This window comes from Camelus ferus, chromosome 11 (genome assembly GCF_009834535.1).
Source record: "Camelus ferus isolate YT-003-E chromosome 11, BCGSAC_Cfer_1.0, whole genome shotgun sequence".
Lineage (NCBI taxonomy): Eukaryota > Metazoa > Chordata > Mammalia > Artiodactyla > Camelidae > Camelus > Camelus ferus.
Genome location: NC_045706.1, coordinates 24,133,495 through 24,157,059, shown reverse-complemented (window position 1 = coordinate 24,157,059; position 23,565 = coordinate 24,133,495). Strand labels below are relative to the sequence as shown.

The 23,565-nt window shown below is 50.9% G+C and overlaps 3 protein-coding genes and 1 non-coding gene across 6 annotated transcripts; 2 read left to right on the top strand and 2 right to left on the bottom strand.

Annotated features, from left to right (window-relative positions):
* Window positions 1-1,662: 1,662 nt before the first annotated feature.
* On the top strand, window positions 1,663-3,752 carry FBXL15 (F-box and leucine rich repeat protein 15). The gene is made up of 4 exons (XM_006182967.3): window positions 1,663-1,778; window positions 1,952-2,105; window positions 2,429-2,934; window positions 3,425-3,752. Exons 1-4 carry the CDS (start codon window positions 1,726-1,728, stop codon window positions 3,612-3,614), a joined length of 903 nt encoding a protein of 300 aa, XP_006183029.1. The 5' UTR covers window positions 1,663-1,725; the 3' UTR covers window positions 3,615-3,752.
* Window positions 3,753-3,853: 101 nt separating this feature from the next.
* Window positions 3,854-11,115, bottom strand: CUEDC2 (CUE domain containing 2). 2 transcript variants are annotated; one of them, XM_006182968.3, is made up of 9 exons: window positions 10,981-11,115; window positions 5,735-5,821; window positions 5,250-5,393; window positions 5,093-5,154; window positions 4,867-5,006; window positions 4,599-4,781; window positions 4,402-4,463; window positions 4,255-4,315; window positions 3,854-4,177 (listed from the first exon to the last, which is right to left on the bottom strand). In XM_006182968.3, exons 2-9 carry the CDS (start codon window positions 5,806-5,808, stop codon window positions 4,031-4,033), a joined length of 873 nt encoding a protein of 290 aa, XP_006183030.2. In that variant the 5' UTR covers window positions 5,809-5,821; window positions 10,981-11,115; the 3' UTR covers window positions 3,854-4,030. The 2 variants fall into 2 exon arrangements, with proteins under 2 accessions (XP_006183030.2, XP_032346923.1); XM_032491032.1 differs by lacking the exon at window positions 5,250-5,393.
* On the top strand, window positions 7,422-7,493 carry TRNAT-AGU. Its single transcript has one exon. It is a non-coding gene; the product is annotated as a tRNA-Thr (tRNA).
* An 8,904-nt stretch (window positions 11,116-20,019) lies between the features above and the next one.
* Window positions 20,020-21,842, bottom strand: C11H10orf95 (chromosome 11 C10orf95 homolog). 2 transcript variants are annotated; one of them, XM_032491034.1, is made up of 2 exons: window positions 20,455-21,161; window positions 20,020-20,094 (listed from the first exon to the last, which is right to left on the bottom strand). In XM_032491034.1, exon 1 carries the CDS (start codon window positions 21,142-21,144, stop codon window positions 20,485-20,487), a length of 660 nt encoding a protein of 219 aa, XP_032346925.1. In that variant the 5' UTR covers window positions 21,145-21,161; the 3' UTR covers window positions 20,020-20,094; window positions 20,455-20,484. The 2 variants fall into 2 exon arrangements, with proteins under 2 accessions (XP_032346925.1, XP_032346924.1); XM_032491033.1 differs by lacking the exon at window positions 20,020-20,094 and adding an exon at window positions 21,468-21,842 and having other exon boundaries at window positions 20,456-21,198.
* Window positions 21,843-23,565: the final 1,723 nt, after the last annotated feature.

The window sequence follows — 23,565 nt, the reverse complement described above, 5'->3', positions numbered from 1 at the left end:
GACTGGAGAAAGTGGGAGACAGGCAACCCTTGTGCCCTTGGCCAAGGTAGAAGCGGGCCCAGCTATTTTAAGAAAGCACTGCTAGAGTTACTATGGCAACTGCTCTCCTTGGGAACTCCGGGGCAGGCAGATGGTGACCCTGGAAGGAAGAAGGGGTTTGTTCGGGTGGTCAAGGGGAGCAAGAACGTGCGAGGCGGGGGCGCGCGGGGCTCACCGCGGGGAGGGGAGGCGCGGGCTCCGCGTGGTGCTGAAAGGGACAGCGCCAGATTCGTCGCACTGCGCAGGCGCAGAAGCGTGAACAAAACTGGGAGGAGGAGGAGGAGGCGCGCGGCCAGAAGTGGTGCGCGCCCACCTGGCTCTATCCGAGCAGAAATCTGTCCTCCCAGCTACCCCTATCCAAGCAGGCGGAGGAAGAGGGAGCGAATCCCTCACCTAAGTTGACCCTTCTTGGTCCTTTCGCGATGCTGTTTTCTCCCTTCTCGCTGCATGGTGGGTGGGGTGGAGGAAGGTGGAGGAGTAGGAAAGGAATTCGGGGAAAATCAGAATGCCTAAGTTTTTATCCCGACGCGCTTGACCCCGGACAAGGCGCTTCCACTCGAGGGCCTCAGTTTCACCTTTAAAGTGGAGTGACAGAACAGACCTGCTCATCTTGCAGAGGAGCCCAAAGCCCTGATAAGATAATGTTTGAGAAGCAGTTTTCCTTATGAAGAGGCAGGCGAAACGGTTGGATGAAGGGAGAGCGCAACCCTGCTGGTGAGGGGGAGCTCTCAGGGACAGCAGTAACCCTCAGCCTCCTTCACACCCTCCCTTCCAATGGATGATGGGGAAAACACTGCTCCAGGGGTTCCCCAAAGCGAGCAGACCCTTGAACTAGGATCTGGGGATGCTGTGAGTGGACAGCCCAGAGTCTCTGAGCTCAGAGCTCTGGTGGGGGTCATTACCTCTGGGCGGACCCAGCCCTAGACCCTACAACTAAAACCCCAGGCCAACCGAGAAGCAGTATTCCTGGCGTGCTGAACTGAGCACTCATTCTTTTCAGGGCTCTAGACCTTCTGGGTAAAGGAAAGGGACCTGGCTGGAGATATAAGCCTTCTTTGCGCCCCTTATATCTCTCCCACCAAAGTGTATACCCGTTCCAAATCTTCAAAGAGTGGAAAGGGCTAGATAGCACTGTACTTCACAGTTAACCAGGGATGGAAAATTGGGGCAAGTTTGCTTGATGAAGGAAGAAAAATTCCAGCTTTGCCCATTCAATACATTCAACAATTATTGGGCATCTACTACGTGCCAGACAGTAAGAGCCTGGATAGTTTCTCCCCATTTTTCAAACTCGCCAAAAGCGACCAGAGGGCAGAGAAAGTAGGCCCAGAACCTTGGAGTCCTGGCCCCGCCCCTTTACGTTAGGCTTTGCCTGCTGCTCCCATCACTTCCTTAGAGGCGACCACTGGCCCCAAACGAAAAAAGAAGCCAGTCTCTGCTGCATCACCGTGTTCTTCAGCCTCAGGTCTCAAGCTCTGTAGCAGAGAAGGCGAGGTCTAAAGTTACACCACTGGTCTGTTCCGCCCTCAGTTTCAGTATCCGTCCGGAATGCTCTCCGATAGCAGCCTCAGTGAGCCGGCACTCGATTGACTCGGTCTGTCCCTACAGTCCAAGTAGGCGGGTTCGCTGCAGCCGCTCCAAGGCCAAAGCGAGAAGACCTTACTGCGCACGCGCAGTAGACCGCCGATGGAGCCACCGATGGAGCCGTCCGGAGGGGAGCAAGAGCCCGGAGCCGTCAGGTACCGAGCAGCGAAGGGGCCGAGAGAGGGAAGAAGGACCTGGTGGAGGGAAGCCGAACCAGGGCCGTGTTTTGGGGCCGCTTATAGGTGCCGGGGCTCAGGAGCATAACGGAGGCGAACTCGCAGGTAACAGCGGCCCGGGGACGCCGCCGTCAACGCCCCTTTACCCGCAGGCTCCTGGACCTGCCCTGGGAAGACGTGCTGCTCCCACACGTCCTGAGCCGGGTTCCACTGCGCCAGCTACTCCGGCTGCAGCGCGTCAGCCGGGCCTTCCGGGCGCTGGTGCAGCTGCACCTGGCTGGGCTGCGCCGTTTCGACGCCGCTCAGGTGAGCCAGTGGCCAGAGCCCCGCCCCCTTCTGGGTCCTGCCCTTGCCCTGCCTCCGGCCCAGCCCTGAACCCCCAGCCCCACTGTCTCCCCTTCCGGATCCCCCTTGGGCCTCCAGGAATGCCCGGAAAGCAATCCACCCAGCGTGAAGTACCCTCAAAGGGCGAGTACCAGGAATCAACTCAGAGGGTGCTTGGGGTATCTCCTGGGAGGGCAGATGTCAAGCCCCGAGGGCGACCTGCTGCCAGGATAGAACTCCTTAGGGGCGGTAGGCAGCGTCTGCCCCCAGTATCAGCTGAGTCAAGGTGCCTCCCCGCCCGGCAGGTGGGTCCACAGATCCCGCGGGCCGCATTGGCCTGGCTGCTGCGGGACGCTGAGGGGCTGCAGGAGCTGGCGCTGGCGCCATGTCACGAATGGCTGTCGGACGACGATCTGGTGCCGGTGCTGGCGCGGAATCCGCAGCTTCGGAGTGTGGCGCTGGCCGGCTGCGGGCAACTGAGCCGCCGCACGCTAGGGGCGCTGGCCGAGGGCTGCCCCCGCCTGCAGCGCCTATCGCTTGCGCACTGTGACTGGGTAGATGGGTTGGCGCTGCGCGGCCTCGCTGACCGCTGTCCAGCCCTCGAGGAGCTGGACCTCACCGCCTGCCGACAGCTCAAGGATGAGGCCATCGTGTACCTGGCGCAGAGGCGAGGCGCAGGCCTCCGCATCCTCTCGCTGGCGGTCAATGCCAATGTGGGGGACGCCGCTGTCCAGGAATTGGCTCGGAACTGCCCAGAACTCGAGCACCTCGACCTAACCGGCTGCCTCCGCGTCGGAAGCGACGGTGTCAGGTGCCTGGGCCTGGGGTCGGTGGGATGGGAGGAGGGCAGTCACTTACTTAGCTTCTGGGGGTAGAAGCGGGCTGTAGCTTTCAAAAGGCAGAACTGAGGTTTCTGGACCTCCCTGCTACCATGGCCCCCCTATTCTGATCAGGAAGAGCCTCTAGGAATGCCTAACTTAGGGGAGCCCAGAGTTTAAAAACTTTTTTTCAATCAGTATTTACACACTGGGAGATTTCATATACAAAGAGTTCTGGCTTTTCTTCAACGCGGGGAAAACCTTGCAATCCTGGTCGCAGCTGAGAAGCAGTTTCGCTGTTTAGGAGACAGGAAGTCACCGGTTCACTGGAGGCATTGAGTGTATGACTCCAATCCAGGCCCCTTCCCTCATGTCCGGAGGAAAGACGTATGCCCAGAGCTGGAGGGAGACGGAGCTTTGCTGGCTCCCCCACCGTGGGTGTAGCGGCTTCATGCCCCTAGCTTCACCCCTCTCCTCCCCCAGGACATTGGCGGAGTACTGCCCGGCACTGCGCTCACTGCGGGTGCGGCACTGCCACCATGTGGCGGAGCCCAGCCTGAGCCGCTTGCGGAAGCGCGGCGTCGACATCGACGTGGAACCGCCCCTGCATCAGGCGCTGGTGCTGCTGCAGGACATGGCGGGCTTTGCACCCTTTGTCAACCTGCAGGTCTGACACGCCTGCCGATGGGCACAGCTGGACTATGTGGCAGGGACTATGAACTGTAGGGAAACTGAACTGTGGGGGTCTCAGGTGAGAGGCCAATGCCCTACCCAATCCTGAAGCTTCCAATAAAGAGCTTTTTACCCCCTCTGCCTGGTGCTGCTGCCCTGTTGGAGATCGGGGTTGTGAGGTTGGGAGAGGTCAGACAGACACAGTACCCCAGCTATGAAATGACAGAATGCACTCACATCTTCCCGGAGCTACCTTTACTGTCCCCATGGCAGCTCCAAGAGGAGGTTAACACTGTGGAGCAAGAATTAGGTAAAGAAAGGAACAGGAGTTTGGGTGGGCCCTGTATGGGGGTGTAGGGCTCCTGCATCCCTCTGGGATCTGAGCCTAGAAGGCTCGGGCAGAGTCTGGCAAGTGCCTCAGTGGAAGCGGTACTTTCTGGCTGGCTTGAGGTTGATGTATGTGGCCTTCATCTCCTCAGCTTCAGGGTTCCGCACATCTTTGAATCGCTCCCCTTTGGTGCTCACTATCTGGTTGTCGATGTACCGGATTAACTTCTTGGGGGCCTGTCAGGCAATAACGCATTGAGTAACAGAAGACAGTTGGACCCACTCCACACCCCTAGCAGCCCCAACTGTCTCACCTCCTTGGGAGCCATGGGCCGGTGAATCTTCTGATCTTCTGCACTATCCACCATCATGTACCTGCCAAAAACTAGCTGGGTAAAACTCCTGTCATTCTGGGGAGACCCTCTAAGGGCCCAGCCCGACCCAGCCCAGCCCAGACTCACTTCTGCAGGATGAAGGACTTCAGCTCATCCTTCTGGGGGCCTCTGAGTTGCCTGGGCAGGTCCTGCAGAGAAGGAAGCCCAGTCTAGGCCCTAGGGCACCAGTAGGAGAAGCAGATGGGGATAGGCTAGGGGCGGGGGCTTACTAAGGTGGAACATAGCTCAGGTTACATGTGGTGCGGGGGTCTAGCAGAGGATACCTGGTTGGGGCCATCCCAAGCTGGAGGCCCCTCCTCCTTCCCCTCTACCAGCATCTGCACAGCTTCTTCCAAGTCTCCCCGAGCTTTGGCCAGAACCCACTGGGCCTGCTCCACCGAACAGGTAGGGAACACCTCCAGGAGTACATCCACCCCCGGCAGCAGCTCCTCCTCAGTGCCGGCTGCCTGTGGGCATAAATGTTGACAAAAGGTAATACTTCCTCTTTTCCTGCCCCCCAGCTCCCTCACTGGTAACCTCCTCTACCAGTACCTCATCTTGGGTATCCCCAGCAGCAGCAGCAGCAGCAGGAGAAGACCTAGTCTCTTCTTTAAGCTTTTCAGGCCTCTGCAAGGGCTCTGGGGATATGGATACCTGACTTTGGACATCAGAGCTCTTTGGTTGCAGGTTCTCTTAAAAAGGCAGAGAGAGCAACAGGTTTGCCAGGGCTTTGGGGATGAGGGTTTGAGTCACCCAAATGCCTGATTCCCAGACTCACCTTTGTTCCTGGCACCACTCAACTGCCCTGAGAGCTTCTGCATCATGTCCCCTATTGTACCCCTGAAAAGACAAGGGGGGTGATAAGAGGACAGCTATGCCCACCCTCCACGATCAGCCAGCTCCCCCACCCTCTCTTGGCCCCAGCCAGGCCCCACCTTGGGATGTGGGCGAAGCCAGGCACATAGGCCTCCATCATTTCAGTGAAGGCCTCCATATCAAAGTTCTCCTCTGATGGGCCTGAGGGACCCAGGTCCTCCAGGACCCCAAGCACGTAGGAGAAGATGACTTCATCCAAGCCGCTGTAGGAAGGAAACAGGACAAGCCCTGTTACCTCCAGCATCCCTACCTAGCCTGGAACTCTAGCCCTTGGCTTCATGGGGTCCATGAGCCAGACAGTAAGCCTTAAAGCCAGAGAGTATCCCACCCTCCCTCAGAGCCTTGGTTTCCCATTTGGTCAACAAGGGTGACAGGAACAGGTTGAGAGGTAAGGCCATACCAGCAAATCAAAATCAGTACCCCCACATCAGGAATAGGGCTGAGTAGTTCCCACCCCAGTCTTTCCATTGGCCAGGGCCCAGAGTACTGACCAGCAGCTCCAACCCTGGCCCAACCATGATCCCTCTAGGAGGGCAGCTTCTACCTGAGGTCAGCTTCTGGAAGGTGCATCTGGACAAAGGCCAGGAGGGCTGCGCTGACAATCCTCTCCAGCTCCATGCTCTCTCCTCTTCTGAAGGGACACAAGATGGAGGCTTGTCAGGCCCTCTTCTGCCTCCCTCTACTCACTAGGTCCAGGGGCAGCCAGCTCCTCCCTCCTGCCCTGCTGTGAAAACCATTTGTTGACACTGCCCATAGCCTCCAGCTCTCCAGCTCTCCAGCCCTCCCCCGCTCTCTCAAGCAGAGCTACAACCCCTCCCTGTCTATCTCTCCACCTCCTCCAGCCTGAGACAGGGCAGGACACTGTCTCAGAAGAAAGTCTCCAGAGTGGAGGTTTCCCTCACCCCACCCCATTCCCAAGCAATAGGCCCAGACCCTCTGGCAAGAAGCCAAGGTCTTGGGGTCACATGCCTCCTGGCTGAGGAATCCCATCATTGAGAGAGCCATTTGGCCCCCAAGTCCAACCACAAGGGGCCCATTGTCCAGCCCCTCTAGGCACAGGCTTCAGGACTGAGCACAGCCATTCCCCCAACCAGAATGGGCCACCCACCTTCTGCACAAAGGGGCTTTTCTGGCTCTGGGGCCCAGATAGAAGGAGAGGTCTTTCATGAATTCTCTCTTCCTGCCCAGTCCTTGCCCTTCTAGCAGCTTGGGGCTATCTACAGAGGGCTTTCCCTCCTCCTTCCCAAGGCCTGTGGAGCCCTACATGATCTGGCCTTTGCTTACCTCTCCAACTTCACCACTCCCTCCTTGCTCACTCTACTCCCGCCCCACCAGCCTCCTTGCTGTTCCTCAAACTTGCCCAGCTTCTTCCTACCTATCTCCTCCAGATATCCACATGGCTGACCTCTCATTTCCGCCAGGGCTCTGCTCAAATTGTGCCTCCACAGAGACGTTCCCTGACTAACCTACCAAACAAGCATCCTCATACTCCCCAATCCCTTACCCCACTTTATTTTCTATACAGCATATAATACAGCTTAATGTTATTTTATGTTGATTTGCCTATTTTCTACCTTCCCCGATGGAACATAAGCTCCAAGAGGGAGGTGTGTGTGTGTGTGGGGGGAGGCTTTGTCTTATTCATTGGTATAGCCCTAGCACCTAGAAAAATGCCCACACTTAGTCAGTGCTTGATAAATATTTATTTACTTATTTCATTCCCACCTATATGTTTTTGACTCCCTAAAGTCTCTATTTGGGAGTCAGGAACACGTAGGTGGTAATGAACTGCTCCAGACACATAGGTCCAAATGTCAGCTCATCATGTCACTCAGAAGACTCAGGGGCATCTCAAATTCCACCTGCCCCAAACTTACTATATCCTCCCCATCTGTGCACACCTCCCTCCAAACATGCACCTCCTCTTGTTTCACTGAGTGACACAACCATTCACTCACTCAGCTGCCAAACCTGAAACCTGGGGGTTACCCTTGATTTCACCCTCTCTCAACCCCACCTGCTACAATCAGTCAATCACCAAGTCCTGTTGATTCTATTTCCTTACTATTCTCCATTCTCTCCCCTTCTCCCCAGCTTCAGTCTGGCTTCTGCTTCAACCTCTCTACTAAAATTTCTCAGGCTAAGGTTATGAGTTGCTTCTTCAGGTTTTGGTCTAAATATGAGCTTGCCAATATTACTTGGTTTTGGTCTTAAAAAAGAAAGATGCGGGGGAGGGTATAGCTCAGTGGTAGAGTGCATGCTTAGTATGCACGAGGTCCTGGGATCAATCCCCAGTACCTCCATTAAAAAATAAATATATAAAACTAATTACCTCCCCCACAGAAATTTTTTTTTTAAAAAAGGTAGAAAGGAAGAAAGGAAGGGGAAGAGAAGAAAAAGGATAAAAGAGAAGAAGGCAATTTCTTATGGTTTCACCTAATATTTGCCCGTTCAGGCAGCATCAATACTGGTCTCGGAGTATCATGCCCTCCTGCTTCTCTTCTACCTTTCTGGCCATTTCTTCCCAGGCTCCCTCCTCTGGCCTTCTCTCCTCTGCTTCCCTCTAAATGTGGCAGCAAAGCTCAGGCTCAGCACTGCTCCTCCTCCCTCCTCAGTCTGCACCTTCTCTCTCTGGAAGATCTCATCTGGGCCCACATCTTCGTGTACCAGCTCCATGTCACCATTTCCCAAATGTCCAACCCTCCAGTTCAGTCTCCTCCTCTGAGCTACACACTTGTACATCTATGTCTCTGATACCTCCAGATGGACGACTTAACATGTCCCAAACTGATGTTCTCCCGTCTTTTAGTCCTCCAAGGCTGTCCTCAGTATATGTATGTCCATGCACTCAACTGTTCCTGCCACAAGTCTGGGGATTATCCTTGACACCATCTTACCCCTTGCCTTCTACATCCAGTCAGTTACCAAGCCCTGACCATTATCTCTCAACACATCTACTTCTCTCCATCTCTACTCCCACTCTGCTCCATTTCTTGCCTTAACTGCAAGAGCTTCTTAACCCTCCTCCCTACCACCATCCTTCGCCCAACAACCTATTCTCCACAAAGGTCACTGTTGTATGATATTTACCAAAAATCATGTTTTTCCTGCTTAAAACCTATCAATGACTTCCCACTTCCCTCCAGATAAGTCCAGATTCTTTTTGTGGCCTTCGATTAAGGGCCTTACCCCTGCCTACATCTCTCCAGTCTCACCATGTATCACACCTTCCCTGGATCACTCCCCTCCACCCTGGCTTGTTTTCAGCTTGTCAGTACTCCAACTTTTTCATGGCATTGGTCTTTACATGAACTGCTTCCTCTGCCTGGGTGACCTCCCACCTCTACCCCTTCACATGCTAACTCCTCCACCTTTTAGGTTTCAGTTTACAATTTCCTTCAAAGGATGCTGCCCCTGACCCTCTAGGACTGGTTTAGTCCCCTTCATCTTACACCCTCATTGCAGACTGCACTTTTCCTTACTTAGCACCTTTCACAGCTATAATTTTAAAATGATTGAGGCAATGCTGAATGTTTCTTCCACTTGTTTTATGAGGGCAGGGACTAGACACCTGGCTTGTTCATCAATGTACACTCAGTGTCTCCCGTGAAGTAGACACTGAAACAGTTACTCCCCGCTGTACAAATGAAGAGACTGAAGCTCAGTGTGTTTAATGACTTTCCCAAAGTCCCCTGGCTTGACTGTGGTAGTCAAGAGATAAATCTAGGACACCTAGTTGAGTGTATGTTCTAGGGCCCACTCTGGGGATGGGAGGATATCAAGACTTCCAAGTGGGTTGAGACAAGAATACTATCTATAATCACAGTTCCCTGGCTCCCTGAGTGGGAACACACAGTTGCTGTGACAGCACGCGGTCACTTTGGACAGCAGGACTGAGAAGCCCTATACTGCCAGGGAGAGGCCAGCCTCTTGCTCCAGACCCTAGCATGGGCCCTGGGGAGGAGCAGAACTGCTCAGACCAGGCATACCAGATTCCATCATGCAGCTCCCCCTATGGAGACCTACGTCCACCCTGGGTTACACTAAATCCTGGCTGCTATCAGTAGCTTGCCAACCTCTGCTGGGACAAAGGCCCATGGATGCTGCATGAAAGCCCAGTTTCTAGAGAAGAAGCCCTCAGGAATGTGTCTGATGCCCCCTAGGTTTCTAACCAAGGTCTGAGGGCCAGGCAGTTATCATTGGGAAACACCTCACTGTGCCCAAATAAAAGTCTTTCCTCTCCTGAGCTTTTGCTGTAGCATGTCTCCTAAGGGAACATCCCCCTTCCTCCATTTTTAGAAACTTTATTCAGCCTTCAAAGCTTGCCACTTCTTTCTTTCACCCTTCTCCATCCCTTAGGCTTCCTCAGCATTTTTTTCCTACTAAGAGGCTTCTAATATTTTGCCTCTACAGTCCTTGAAGCTGTAGCCTGAGCAGCCAACCTTCTCCACGGTTAGAATGTGATTTCCATGAGACTTTTTAAACTCTGGACATAGTCCACAGAACCCCATTACTTCCTGGGGGCTCCAAATCAGGGCTCACTGGTTAGTGGCACCCATGAAATGTGATTGTCATCCTGCCATGAGTCCTGTCTCAACATCTCTAATAACAGTAATATTTAACACTCACTGACTGCTTACAGTGTGCCAGGGATTGTTCTATGCACTTTACATGTACTCATTTAACTAATCCTCACAATTACCCTAAAATATAGAAACTAATATTATCATGCTATCTCAATTACCCAAAAGAAAACAGATGCACTGAGAAGTTAAGTAACTTGCCCAGGACCACACACTAAGTTAACGGCGGATTTACACCCAGGCAGTCTGGCTCCAGAACCCTCACTGTAAACCGCCACTATATCACCTCTCATGATGCAAACGGCGAGTCCCCAGTCTGTATTCTGATCCTCCTCTCCTGCTTGGCTGGCCCTCTTGCCTACCTCAGAATCTTTGCTCACACCATTCTCCCCACTCATTATGTCTTTTCCTTTGCCTCTCATTCTGCAGGACTCACTTTCTCCCTGCAGCCACCGCAGACTGCCCCATCCTCACTGCCCCCAGCTGGCCTCAGAGTGTCCCCGGGACCAGACACAGGCCAGGACTCTCCAGATGCTCCATTTAGGCCTGGACAAATTTCAGTGAGATTGGGGTGAAACGCTGTTCCCCTGGGGTGGGGAGGTGCTCAAGGTGAAAGGTGAACAGAAGGCCATGTGGGGGCAGGAGTCCTGGGAAGCAGTGTGGAGTAAGTCCTGGTGCACTCAGAGGCTCTAGAATCTAATGAGGTCTTCACTGCTTCCCCCAGCTCCTACGAAGCCAGGCTCCTGGGGCCCTAGACCCATAATGCAGGTGCCAGACGACATTATTGTCCCCTGACCCCCAAGTCAGCTCTCAGAGGCGCCAAGGACATTGAGGGGTACAGGAATTCTGGCATCCAAAGTCAGGCGGGAGCACAAATGGGGGGCAGGGAGCGGGAGCACAGGAAGTGGGACCACGATGATGGCCCACCCCTGAAGCGGGAGCTCCCTAAACAAACTAGCGGGGTACCCGTAAGGTTCACAATAGTGGGCCCAACGGCATAGGGATGAGGTTGCGGCCCTGGGGGACACATGACGAGGGAGGCCTGAGCAAGCTAGGATGTGCCATGATACAGGCCACAGAGAGAATCACAGATGGGGGTCCGGCGGGCCCCAAGGGGTGCTGTGGGGAGACACACAGAACAGGTACCCTGGGCCAAAGCTCTCCGCGACTCTCTTAGCCCTGGGCCGGGGCCTGGAGGGGAAATCACCTGCTCCGTCGGGCGCCGCCGGCGACTTGTCCCGCGCGGTGAAGCTCTCATCCCCCAGCCCCACCAACGAGATCAAAGGCGGGGCCCAGAGCGGATACTTTTCAGAAGCGCCGTGGTAGCCATTTTTAAGAAGGGCAAATGCCCATAACAGGGCGTGGCCCCTGAGGCTATTCTCATTTGTCCCAGAGCTTTGAATGGGCTCCCGCGGCGGCCATTTTTGTATAGGGTAAGGAGGAGTTAAGCGTGGGGATCCCTCCAATGGGTGGAGTCTCCGTGACTGCCCTCCTAATTCCTTGTCAGCTGCCCGACACCGAGAATATTTTGACCCCACCCAGTGACTTACCATCTGCATTATTTCCTTGCCCCAAAATCTCCCCTCTAAAATTCTATAGCTTTCCCGCTCCTCTCCTTGTCTCTCCCATCCTTCCACAGGGCCGTGGCTCCCTTGTTGGTTCTGGTGGTCCCTACTCCTAGACCTGGTGTTCTTCACCAAATCCCAGTGTCTCTCCCTCTTCTGTGCAGTCTAGATTAAAGCCCTGTCATCCATCAATCTTAGGTGCCGACTTTCTCACCATATTCTGTCCCCTTTGCACTCCTTTAACAGTGATGTTTCCCCAAGATTACGGTTGGTTACAGGCTCTGGGTCTTGGGGCCGTGGAGCCTGGTTTGTATGGGGATCTGGGGTCGGAGGGCAGCAGGTGCTCAGAGTGAGGACTGATCTAAGTCCGGATCCAGGACGGCCAGCAGACCAAACCTACCCTAGTGCCTTCCTACCGGTGTTGGCAGGGCTTCTCATTCCGGACAGGACAGCTGAACTCCAGAACCCAGTAAGGCCTCGGCTGCTTCTTTCTGTTTCTGCTAGGGCAGCTTCCCAGTGCTACCGTATGGGGAAGCCCACAGCCTTCCCTTCCCAGGAAGCCTTCAGTGGGTCATGAGGGAAAGAGTTCCCTTCAAGGATAAGCTAGTCCACCCCCAGGCAGCAGAGATGAGCCCCCTTTCAGAGCTAGTCCCCTTATAGGGTGCTGGGGACCCAGAGAGTGTCCCTGCCTTCAGGAGCTCACAGCCCAAGGTAGAAAGTCCCATCCTCTCTTCTTCCCTATGGACTTGAGGCAGTGTCTAAATATGGACAAAAATGGGATCACTGCGCCTTTTTCCAGTCCTGTCCCTCACTGCAGACTCCCACCTCCCCACCAGGGTCCTCTGGCCTCAAAGAGAGCAAGTTGGATGCTAGGGAGAGGGGGCAGGAAAGGGGAGAGACGAAGGAGGGAGCACCTCTGGCGTCGTCGCGTCTCCCATAAAAGCACTGCTGCTGCCAGCCTGGCGCTGCTGGGGTTAATGAGGGGTGGGGTAACAGCCACTTTGAACTCTGGCCAAGCAGGCCCCTGGGAAGGGGGTGATGGGTAGCTGCCAGCCCTCTAAAGATTAGGCCATCTCACCACTCCCCAGCACCACCACCCCCAACCTATTGCACAATACTGATGTCTCGTCTCTCCCTATCACCCCCATTACGGGAATTTTCAGGTTTCCTCAATAAAGCTGTCCCTAGTCCCAGCCCAAGACCCTTGTGGCCATCCCAGAGGCTGTGCTTTCCATCTCCCCCACTGCTTGTTCCTTGAATGGCAGAGGGATGTAGCTACATATTATCACTGGAAGGAAATTCCTGAGCTTTTGCCAGGGAAGGAATGATGGGAAAGACTTCTTAGGGGCAGTCCCTCAATTCCCAACTCAAACTCCAGAGGGTCTCAATTCTGTGCAGCAGGGGTAAGGTCCTGGAGTCAGAGGACAGAGGGTGGGCTGAAGAGAGGGGAACCACCACAGACACAAGGACACACACAAACTGTAGGGCAGGGGCTCCAGGGAACACTTGTCCTGTTCAGCATTCCAGAGCTGGCCAGACCTTAAGCTCCCTCTGTCCCTTCAGGTCTCAGTCTCTCTCTCTCCACGGTGGAAACAAATTCTACCTACAGCTTTTGATGCTCCTTGAAGCCACAGGGGGTGAAAAAAGGTAGAGTGATACCTGCTCTCTCCCCATTCCCGCATAGGAATTTTGCAGCTGATACTGGATTTCCTCAGCTGATGGGAAAAACTGGAAGACTTTGCTGAAGCTTCTCCCAGCACATTAATTACCCATCATCCAACTTTAGAATGAGGAATTGGACTTGAATTAGGCATAAAGGGCAGATTTCCCAGAGATTAACATCAGAGAAAGAACCCAGCTGGCTGGTCTCAAGGTTGTGGGAGGGACTCAGAGACTGAGGTGAGGAAGGGGATGCTTCGAAGGATGGTGGGGCAAGAGGGGTGTCCCGGCTCCTGCTTGAGGTCAGAAAGGGTTCTCTGGGCAGGGTGCCCAGCCCTCCCACACCTTCCTTCCTTCTCAGAAGAGCCAGGATGGGGCGGGGGTGGGAGTTGGCTGGGGCGGGGTGGGGGCCCTATTTAAGGAGCAGTCTCTGAGAGCATCACTGCAGTTCCAGCTCCAGGAGGGAGAGAACAGGCTTCATGGGTGAGTGTGGGCCCCTTTCTCTTAATCAAGCAGGGTTGGGGTAGGGTGGCTCCTGAGCCTGCCGGCTTGCCTTTTCCTCTCCAGGGATAGGCTGCAGCTCTGCCCTGTGAATGGGAATAGCACTCCAGCCCTCAATTTAATGCTCTAGAAATCAAAGTATGTTTCAGGCAAATCTTTCTCTTCCACTCCCTTCTCTATCCCAGGTACTTCAGATCTCCACTTCAGGTGGGGAAATTTTTAGGGAGTTGGGATTCCTGGGCCTCTATCTTGGGGATCCACATTCGGGGGGGCCCCCTTCGGCTCAGGAATCCCCTCAGTCTCTAGAGGGATGTCCTTCTCAGTGTACATGTTCTGGCTTTTCCTCCAGCCCCTTGCCCATCCAGTCATCTGGCCCCACCAGAAGCACATCTGGACAGGAGGTGATGGAACTAATTCTGCAATGCCCATAGAACCCCTACCAAGGCCCTGAGCACCATCCCCTCGTATCCTACATCAATATCCTGTTGGAATTTAGAAAAAATTACTTGCCTCTGTCCCCAGCTATGGGCCCCTATTTTCAGCTCCAAGCTCAGATCCTCTGTGGGTTAGGAGGAATCTTGAGATTCCAGATTCCTCATCTGACCTATCCTGGGAATGGGAGAAAATTCACAGAAGACAGCATGGGAAGGCAGCATCAAGGCTGAGAGAACTTTGGCCACCTGGCTCTGAGAACTGAATTCCATAGGCTGTGAGCTATAGCAAATGCCCTAGGGACTCAGTTCTGGTGCCCGCTGTGCCGTACCTTCGATACTGAGACTACGGGGGAGCTGCTGGCTCAGGCTCACGGCGTCCCAGCCAGGCGCTCCAGGCATCCATCCTGCCACCGGCGAGATCTTTTAATAACTTCAACTTGGGCTACTCTTTTTGTCAAAGACTTCAATGGCTCCCCCACATTCCTTACCTTGTCATTAAAATCTTTCAAATATGGCCTCCACTTACTTTCAAGCCTTATCTTCCACTGCTCCCTGGTTATAACCTGCCCTCCAATGAAACCCTGCTACTTGCTGCTCCTGCTGCCATGCTTTTACTCATGCTGATCCCTCCTTAGTTCTTCTCAGGACACCTCCTTCCCATTGCTCTCTGTTGGAATCCTATACATCCTTCAAAGCCTCTCTGAGATGCCTCTTAGAAGAAGCTTCTCCAACCCCACAATGGTGCATATGATCTCCTACAAATCCTCCACACTCCTCTTCCAGTGGGGCTCAATTCCTGAGTCCCAGAGGGTCTAGTCCAGTGTTCCGCACATAGTTGCTGTTCAATAAATGTTCCCTGCATTTTGCTGAGGGTGTCTCATGTATGAAGAGACAGTGTGGCCTAGCGGTTAAGACTATACAGATGTCCCAGGTGCATTCTCCGTGTGTGCCCTTAGGTAAATTGTTAACTTCTATAGGCCTCAGTTTCCTGATCTGTAAATGGGAAAGTAGTTCCAATCACATCAAGGTGAAGATTAAATTAAATGATAGTTTCTGTACAGGGCTTTAGCACAGTGCCTGCACATAGAAAGTTCTCAGTTAAGTGTGTGAGGTTATGGTTCTTCTTATCCCCCCTTAAGTAGAATGTGAGCTACCCAGCTGGGAGGCATGATAGGGCTTAAAATTGGTCAGACAGGGTTGATTGAGGGAAGGGCTCCTAACCAGATGCCACAGCTGGGTAAGGCTAGGCAAGGCAAGGAGGACAAGGCCATCAGGACCAGGGTTTGGTGGCCCAACCCCTGCTGGGATCTAGAAGCTCCGGATTCTCACCTACTGTGTGACCTTGGGTGAGTCACTCCTTCTCTCTGGCCTCAGTTTCCCAGCATAAGGTAAATTGAGGGGGTTGGACCAGGTGAACAGCAAGGTCCCTGGCAGCCCAGATGTTTTATGAGTTCTAAGCTTCTCAGGATTAAGTTCAGAGAAAAGATCAAAGGAAGAAACATCTAGTCTCCCTGTAGGGTTTCCTTACACCCATAGGGCTGGAGTAAGCACTGGGATTTGGAAGTAATGGCATGCTGGACTGAGCTGGGTGGCAGCACCTCCTTCAAAAAGCCTGTAATCAGAGGCCTCCTCCCTCACTGGGGCAGTGGGATAGGGGTAAATTGTGTGAAGCCTCTGGGCATTACCAGGGCATAAGTGGAAGGGAAGAGGAGCAAAAGGGATCCTCAGAGATGGGGAAGTTGAGACTTCAAGGGTCTGGACCTGAGAGGATAGAGAAGAAAGGGAATTCAGAACACACCTTATTTGCTGTGAGACTCATGATTTACTTGAAACCTGCCCTGTTTCAAAAAAGGATTTGAGGAAGCTTACCAGTATGCAGACATTCTCCAAAATTAAAACATAAAATCTGTGAGATATTTTTATTTTTAGTTAGTAATTATTTCAAACTTACAGAAAAGTTGCCAAAATAGTGCAAAGAACTCTTGCTTACCCTTCTACCAGATTCACCAATTGTTAACCTTTTGCCATGTTGCTTCTCTAATCTATAGTCCTTATTCAGATCTTGCTACTTGTCCCAATACTGTCCTTCACAACAATTTTAATTCTGGTCCAGGATCCAAAACAGGATCATGCACTGCATTTAGTTTTCATGTCTCTTTAGTTTCCTTTGACCTGAAACAGTTTCTCAGCTTTCCTTTGTCTTTTATGACATTGACAGTTTGGAACAATTTTCTCTCAATTTAGGTTTATCTTATGCTTCCTCATAATTATGCCTTGCTGCTGAATTGATGTTGTGTTTTCTCAGGTTAACATATCAGAAAGCTTATGATGTCGATTTGTTTCTGCTAAAGAAAAAACTTTAAAGTCGCTCGTTAAAGACGGTAAGAAAGACTTTGCTTAAGAGGGACTCCTGCAATGGGATTAAAGTCTTATCTACCAGTTTTCCCTATTGTGCTACCAGGTTACTATTTTTAAATTTGTACTTAATAAACATCTCATTGGAACATATTTTGAAATGATATAAATATCTGGTTTCTCATGGTTTCAGCCATTAGTTTTAATATCCAGGAATAAGTCTCACCTCAATCAATTAGTATTATGATGACTGGGAATGGTGATTTTCTAATTTCATTATTCCTTCTACTGTAAGGAAGAGCTTTCCTTTCATATGTATTTATTTAGTTAATATTTGTATGGACTTATGGATCCTTGTTTTATTCAGTAGGTTATAATCTGTTACTGTAATTATTTGTTTTGATGCTGAAATTGTCCCTGATTTGTTCAAAGTCCCTTCAAGCTGGCTCCTTTGTTCTTTTGACATTTTTGAGGAGTCCTTTATTTTCTGGCACAAGTTGTTCCAGGCTTATCTTGAACATTCCCTGCCACAGCCTTGGAATCAGCCATTTTCCCAAGGGGACAGGCTCCTTTTAGTGGAGAACGGAATTTAGAACCAAAAATCTGGGCACTGGCTGTGCTTGATGCTACTGGGGTGTCTGTTCAGTGACTGAATTTCTAATTCTAAGACTTTAGATTCCACAGTTTAATACTTGTATATGTGAACAAAGATGCATATTCAAGGATGTTTATTTTCTCATCATCCTCACTAACTCCAAATAAGACCAAGCCATTATCTTTATTTTTTGCCCATATTACTTCCAAAGCCTCCTAACTGGTCTATTTCCACCATGGTCCCTCTACAGTCTCTTTCCTGCACAATGTCCAAAATAATTTTTTAAAAACCTGATCCCATTTCCCCCTGCTCATAACTCTCTATCTCTAAGAAGAAAATCCAAAAATCTCTGCGTGGCTTCAAGGTGCCACAGGATCGAGCTTCATCTCTAACCTCATTAACTGTCACTTTCCCACTCACTCACAGGACAAGAACACTCCAGCCACAAGGTTGTTGTACTTGCTTTTCTCCCCCAGGTATTCAAATGGCTTGTAAAGGTCTTTATTAGGTCTCTACTCAAGAGTCACCTCTTCAGAGAAGCCTTCCCTAACCATCCTATTGAAAACAGCACTCCATCACTTATCACTATTTGTCATTACATTGTGTATTCACCCATTTGCTTGTTGTCAGTCTCTTTCTCTACATTATACCTCTAAAGTAAGCTCCCTCACGGCAGGGAGTTGTTTGGTTTTCTCCTGTAATGTCAGTGCCTAGAATACTGCCTGGCAGGCATATTGTGGGTTCCATGCCTGTCAAGTGAATGAAGATAATTTTCACTCCTCGGGGACTTTACACTCACCATGCCCTCTACCTGGCTTCCTCTCACACTTTTCTCTGCATGGCTAGCTTCTTCATATTTTTTAGATTGCAGCTTAAATGTCACCTCCTCACAGAAGCCTTCCCTGATTACCTTATTCTAAGTTCTGCTACTCCACTCACATTTTCTATTTCAGCCTCTTAGTTGTACTTGTAACAACTGCTCTTTATCTATTTGCCTGTTGCCCCATCCCCACGTCTCCCTACTAAAATGCAAGCTCTGTAAGTACAGAGACTGCCAGAGTTGTTTCATTCACTACTGTATCCTCAGGGACTAGAGCAATCCCTGGCAAATAAAAGGCACTCAAGAAATCCGTTGGGTGGACTTTCAATAGCTAAAAACTTTGGAAAGAACCCCAGTGCCTTTCTATGAGACTTTGGATTCTTCTGACTTCTCTCCTGCTCTCTGCTCTCCCTAAGCTTTTTCTTCCTCCCTTAGGGAAAACCTGGGGTCCAAAGCCCTTTTTGTTTGAGAAAAAGGAAAGGCCCTTTGCCATGTTCCCTAAAGATGACTGGATAGCTAAGTTTTACACCTTGACATGTTTTGGTGGAAGCAAGATTACAAAGAGTAAAGAAAATCTTCCTTCCTCTCTCCCTAAGTGGACATGGGAAGCTCCTGGGAGTCCATGAGAAGGGATGGGGTTGGAGTCATTCCTGGCTGTTTCCTCTCTTCTCCCTTCCACATGCTGGACCACCTCAACATATCCTGGCTCCAAGGGTAAGTCAGGGACAGAGCCGTGGAGAAAACCACCAAGAACTCTTGTAAGCAAGACCCAGTTTGGGGAAGTTCAGTGAATATGAAAATAAAAGCCATTTGAACTTCAAAAAAAAAAAAAAAAACTTTGGAAAGAATCCAAATGCTATAAAATATTGGGTGGCTGTTAAAAGAGTAAGGTAACTCCATGTGCACTGGCAGGAAATGATGTCCAAGATATACTTAATGTAAAATGCCACAGACCAAACACTGTAATTCCTTTTATGTAATTAATACTATGTACAGAGAAAAAGAGGAAAAAATACTAGATTGGACCTCACAGTGATCATTTGAGGGTAAGGGATATTAGAAAAGATATTAACTTCCTATTTCACACATTTCTGTATTGTAAACTACTTTTTAAAAACAAACACTAACACTTCAGCACTTAATACATGCCAGACACTGTAGTAAACATTTTGTGTGTAGGATTTCATGGCATCTTCTCAATAACTTTATGAGATAGGTCCTAATACCATCATCCCCATTTACAAGGAGGAAATTGGTTCAGGAGCATTAAATTATTTACCTAAGGTCACACAGGAGAGCCATCACACCTTCCTGTGTTTTATAATTTAAAAAAAAAACAAGGAAGGAAAATAAGTTGGAGACTAGGGATAACAGTTCAGGACCCAGGTTTTACACAAAAATGCTAAGCAAATTTGGCTCTGAGCCCCCTAGAAACCAGGGCAAAGAGAAAACTATGATCAGTTATGAGATCCTTGGTACTTCAAAGATAAAAGCAAACAACTCATCAGGAGAAATATCTTTACCAAGTGCTGAGGTTTAACAGAACTTCTCTTTGAAGCTCATAAACACAGTAGTGTTCAATCAACTGATCTACAGCTTCAATAATATACCTGTAAACCCAGGTAGCTGTTGGCCAAATACAAATGGAAGTTCAGTAAAAGCAATTCCATGAGGAGCCAAATTTATACAGCCTAGGCATCAGATCTGGTGATCTGGCTAGACCCGTAGTTAAAACTGGATGTGTGGCCTAACCCTCTAGCAAACTCCTTGAATAGTGCAAATTCAGCCTATTAAAGACTGTTAGCAAGAATTAGGAAACAAGAAGTGACAATCATTTTAAATTTCAACCCTAGTAAATTTTCCAGGTAGGCCAGGTTGGTTTGATGCTTCTTTTACAGATGAAGAAACTGAGGCTCAGAGAGCCTAGTTACACGACTAGAAAATGTCTGAGCAAGCCCTAAATCTATGTCTTAGGCATCCCTTCTTCAGCCATGCCTGCTATCCACACTTCAACAAAATAGTTTGTGCCCTCAGAATCTCTCTGTGGGTGGTGGGCCTCAGGACCTAGGAGAGTGTCCTCCTGAACTGGGAGTGCTGGTTAAGAGGGCAGCTAGGTCCAGCCAGTGAGGAAGCACACTTTTTTCAGAGGTCCACTCTAATCCTCACCTCCCCAACTCCTGTACTCCAAGACAGGAAGTAAGGCTCACCTTACACTGATGAAGAAACTCTACAGGAACCATACCACAATAAAGGTGTTAAAAAAGAAAAAAGAAACACCCCCACCCCCAAACAGAATGATCTTGAAGCCTACAATTGACTTCGCTATTTATTCACTTTTCATTACAAGCTGGGGATAGGTGGGCCCTCAGCTTGAGGAGTTCCAGGAGCTTTCCTAGAGGGAGGAGAAGAAAAAGGGAAAGTGAGGGCTGACTGCCGGGCAGGCTTCAAAGGGAAAGAAGGGGAGGAGGAGGGAGTGGAAACGAAACAAAGGGTTCAGGCCCTCCTTCCACCACACACCCAGGCTTCCCAAGCAAAAGTAGAAGCAAGGAGTAATAGGACACCCACCCAGAGATGTCCTTGATCCCCCCTGGCCATTTCCCCACCAACTAGCAATAACCTGAGAGAAATCAAGTAAGTGCAGGAGGTGCGCGGTGGGGGAAGAAAAAGAAGAAGAAAAAACAAAACGAAACAGGTGACAGGTGCACCCAGCCACGGCGCACAGTTGCGGCGCAGCTGCAGCGTGCGTGCTCACCCGGGTCAGCCGCCGGGCCCCGCGGCGCCCTCAACTCAGGCCTTTACTCTTCTTTCGGCGGCCACGCTCCGCCGTTTCCGCCGCAGGACTGTCCTCGCCGCTGCCTCTGCTGGCGGGCGGGCGCAGCACGCGCCTCTCCACGCGGTACTCGGGCTCACGCAAGCGCGGCGCGCCCTGCACCAGGAACTCGCCGCCGCGGTAGGTGACGCGCACGTCAGTGCGCGGGTACGTGCCGTACACGCGCCGCAACTCCTGGCGCACGAAGTCCGGCAACTCGAGGCGTGGGCCCAGTGTGCGCTCCACGCGGCCCCAGCGCAGCTCAGCCTGCAGGGTGCCTCCCTCTGGCCACGGTGCCCAGACTTCGGTAGCCACCAGCCCTGCTGCCTCGGGTTCCTGCCGCAACGCCCGGTTGTAGCCGGGCGCGAGGAACGGCGGTTGTAGGGCGGTGGAGTAGGCCTGCGGAAAGGCCCAAAAGGGCGGCGCGACCGTCAGGGGCGCACTGACGCCGTGGAAGCAGTGGTATTCTTGCGGAGCCGCCCACCTCCTGGCGCTCAGATTCTGGGGCCGGCTGCAGAAGTTGTGGGCCTGGATGGGGGGCAGCAGCAGTGGGGCCGGCAGGTAGGTGTAGGTGAGGGGCTGCAGCAGAGGCCAGACGTCCTCCCCGGGAGCCAGGCAGCAGTATGTGTACATAGTCTGAAGCTCAGGTGGCAGGTATTGTCACTGGGGCCTCGTCCTGGTCCAGACCTGGGGTAGAGATGGGGGCTGGATACATTTTGTTCTTATCTCCACCACCGTCCCTGCAGCCTGGTAACCCGGGGTCTAGTTCACAGTAGGAGCCCCTGCGTGCGTGCCTATGGCTTTGAGGAACTCTTCCTAAGGAGTTCAGCTCCCACCTCACCTCTTGGCCCAGGAGTGGGCCCGAACCCCAGGCTCCCAGCAGGCAAGAAGCACCCAAGATGTTTTTACAAGCCCTCAGTCCTGAAATGCTCTTCCCAGGTAAGTTCCCCACTCACTTGTCTTCTATAGCCCAGGGGAGCTGGTGTCCAGCATTATTGGGAGCCGGAAAGGTCCAAGAGCGGGACTCCTTTCCACCACTTTTCAGTTGAGACATGCCCTGCCTTAGCCACACCTCTCCGTTTCCAGGCGAAGGGAAACACCTTGAGCTTTGGCCAGAGGCCAGCCAGCCTGTGTCTACGCTGGGTGAGCCTGCCGGTCATACTGGCCCCAACCTAGATCCTGAGGGCTGTCCTCAGGGATGCCCACAACATCACCGAGGACATCTCGGTGTCCTTTCCAATCAATTTAGCTCCCCATTCTCCACACCCTAATCCTCCCAACCCCTCCAAATGTGTTGAGTCAACCTAACATTTGATTGAAGCTCCTACACACAAGGCACTGAATCAAGTTGCTTATGAGCATCTAACTTCAAGTTTACATCAACCCTAGGAATGAGGTACTAATAAGTACTAATATTTTCCCCACTTCACATAGTAAGAAGCTACTTGCCTCAGATTTGGTACATAATAGATGTATTCTGTGACTGAGGCTTATGTAGGTTAAGTATCTTGTCCAAACTCACACAGCTAGTTATGCTAAGGACAAATTCAACCCCATGTCTGTCAAGACTACCAGAGGGGAAGGAGGGTGGAGGGATAAAGTGGGAGTTTGGGAGTTTGGGATTTGTAGATACTAACTACTATATATAAAATAGATAAACAGCAAGGTCCTACTGTATAGCACAGGGAACCATTCAATACCTTGTAATGGCCTATAATGAAGAAGAATATGAAAAGGAATATTTATGTGTGTATAACTGAATCACTATGCTGTACATCAGAAATTAACACATTGTAAACCGTCTATACTGAGATTAAATAAATTTTAAAAAGTCAAAATAAATTCCAGGAAAAAAAGGACTCATACTCTTAACATTAGCCTTATCACCAATCCATGCTGGGGCTTCTTTCAGACTAAATGACAGTCTTCTCCTCTAGAATGTACATAAGAACTTTTTTTTAAAGAACTTTTAATTTCTATTAGTCATATGAAGAACATGGTGATATCATTCTCATTTAATAGATAAGGAACGAGAGCCTCAGAAAAGTTAGGCCACTTTCCCAGGTTCACACAATTTATAAGTGACACAGTGGGATTTGAATACAATCCATCTGATGCCGAAGCCCAGAAGCTACTTGAGTGAAGCGAGAAAGACTGCTTCATTCAGAGAGGGTGAGCCCTGTCTGAGCTTCAGTCTCCTCTGGCTGCAGGTCACGACCCTCCACTTCTCTTCCCCAGTGGGGTGGTTAGTAGTTGCTGGATAATTAAAACGGATACCCTCTCCCAGCTGCTGGGCTGCCAGGCCATCATACTTTTCCTTCCCAGTCTTCTGTTGACTTAAGCAGCATCACTAGTAACCTGCACAGGTTCTCCTAGATTCTCAGCATACCTCAAAGCCCAGCTACCCTTTAGGAAGGTCCACACTCACCCTGGTGATGTCACATTTCTTTCTTCCTGATTGAGCTGCTTTCCCAACTCTAACTCAGGTCAGTGGCCTAGTGAGAACAGCAGCTAGGACTGAGCTAGGGTATCTACCTAACATCCTCTACACCACAGCTCCCAGAAGAGAGTCGCCCTCTGTTCACTTTAAGAACTGGTCCCAGAACACAGTGGCCTTTGTTGGGGGAGGCCTCCCACCCCCAAAATGTCCACAGCCTAATCCTTGGGAAACTGCTAGTATGTTATACTATGTGGCAAAGGGAAATTAAGATTGCAGATGGTATTAAGGTAGTTAATTAGCAGTCCTTAAAATAAGGAGATTATCCTGGATTATCTGGCTGGGCCCAGTGTAATCACAGGAATCATGTGGAAGAGGGAGGCTGAAGAGTCAGTCAGAGTACGTGATTGAGAAAGAATCAACCAGCTATTGCTGGCTTTGAAGATGAAAGGGGGTCATGAGCCCAAGAATGCAGGGGGCCTCAAAGCTGGAAAAGGCAATGAAATGGATTCTTCCCTAGGTCCTCCAAAAAGGAATGCAATTCTGCCTTGTTTTTTGTTAATGAGACAGCATTCTAACCTCCAGAACTGTTAGATAATACATTTGTATTGTGTTAA

Coding starts and splice junctions, on each gene's coding strand:
- FBXL15 (XM_006182967.3), top strand. CDS start 1,726: ATGGAGCCACCGATGGAGCCGTCCGGAGGGGAGCAAGAGCCCGGAGCC. Junction 1,779..1,951: donor CAAGAGCCCGGAGCCGTCAG/GTACCGAGCAGC, acceptor CTTTACCCGCAG/GCTCCTGGACCTGCCCTGGG. Junction 2,106..2,428: donor GCCGTTTCGACGCCGCTCAG/GTGAGCCAGTGG, acceptor CCCGCCCGGCAG/GTGGGTCCACAGATCCCGCG.
- CUEDC2 (XM_006182968.3), bottom strand. CDS start 5,808: ATGGAGCTGGAGAGGATTGTCAGCGCAGCCCTCCTGGCCTTTGTCCAG. Junction 5,155..5,249: donor GGCTTCGCCCACATCCCAAG/GTGGGGCCTGGC, acceptor TTGTCTTTTCAG/GGGTACAATAGGGGACATGA. Junction 5,007..5,092: donor GAGTGGTGCCAGGAACAAAG/GTGAGTCTGGGA, acceptor TGCCTTTTTAAG/AGAACCTGCAACCAAAGAGC.
- C11H10orf95 (XM_032491033.1), bottom strand. CDS start 21,144: ATGTACACATACTGCTGCCTGGCTCCCGGGGAGGACGTCTGGCCTCTG.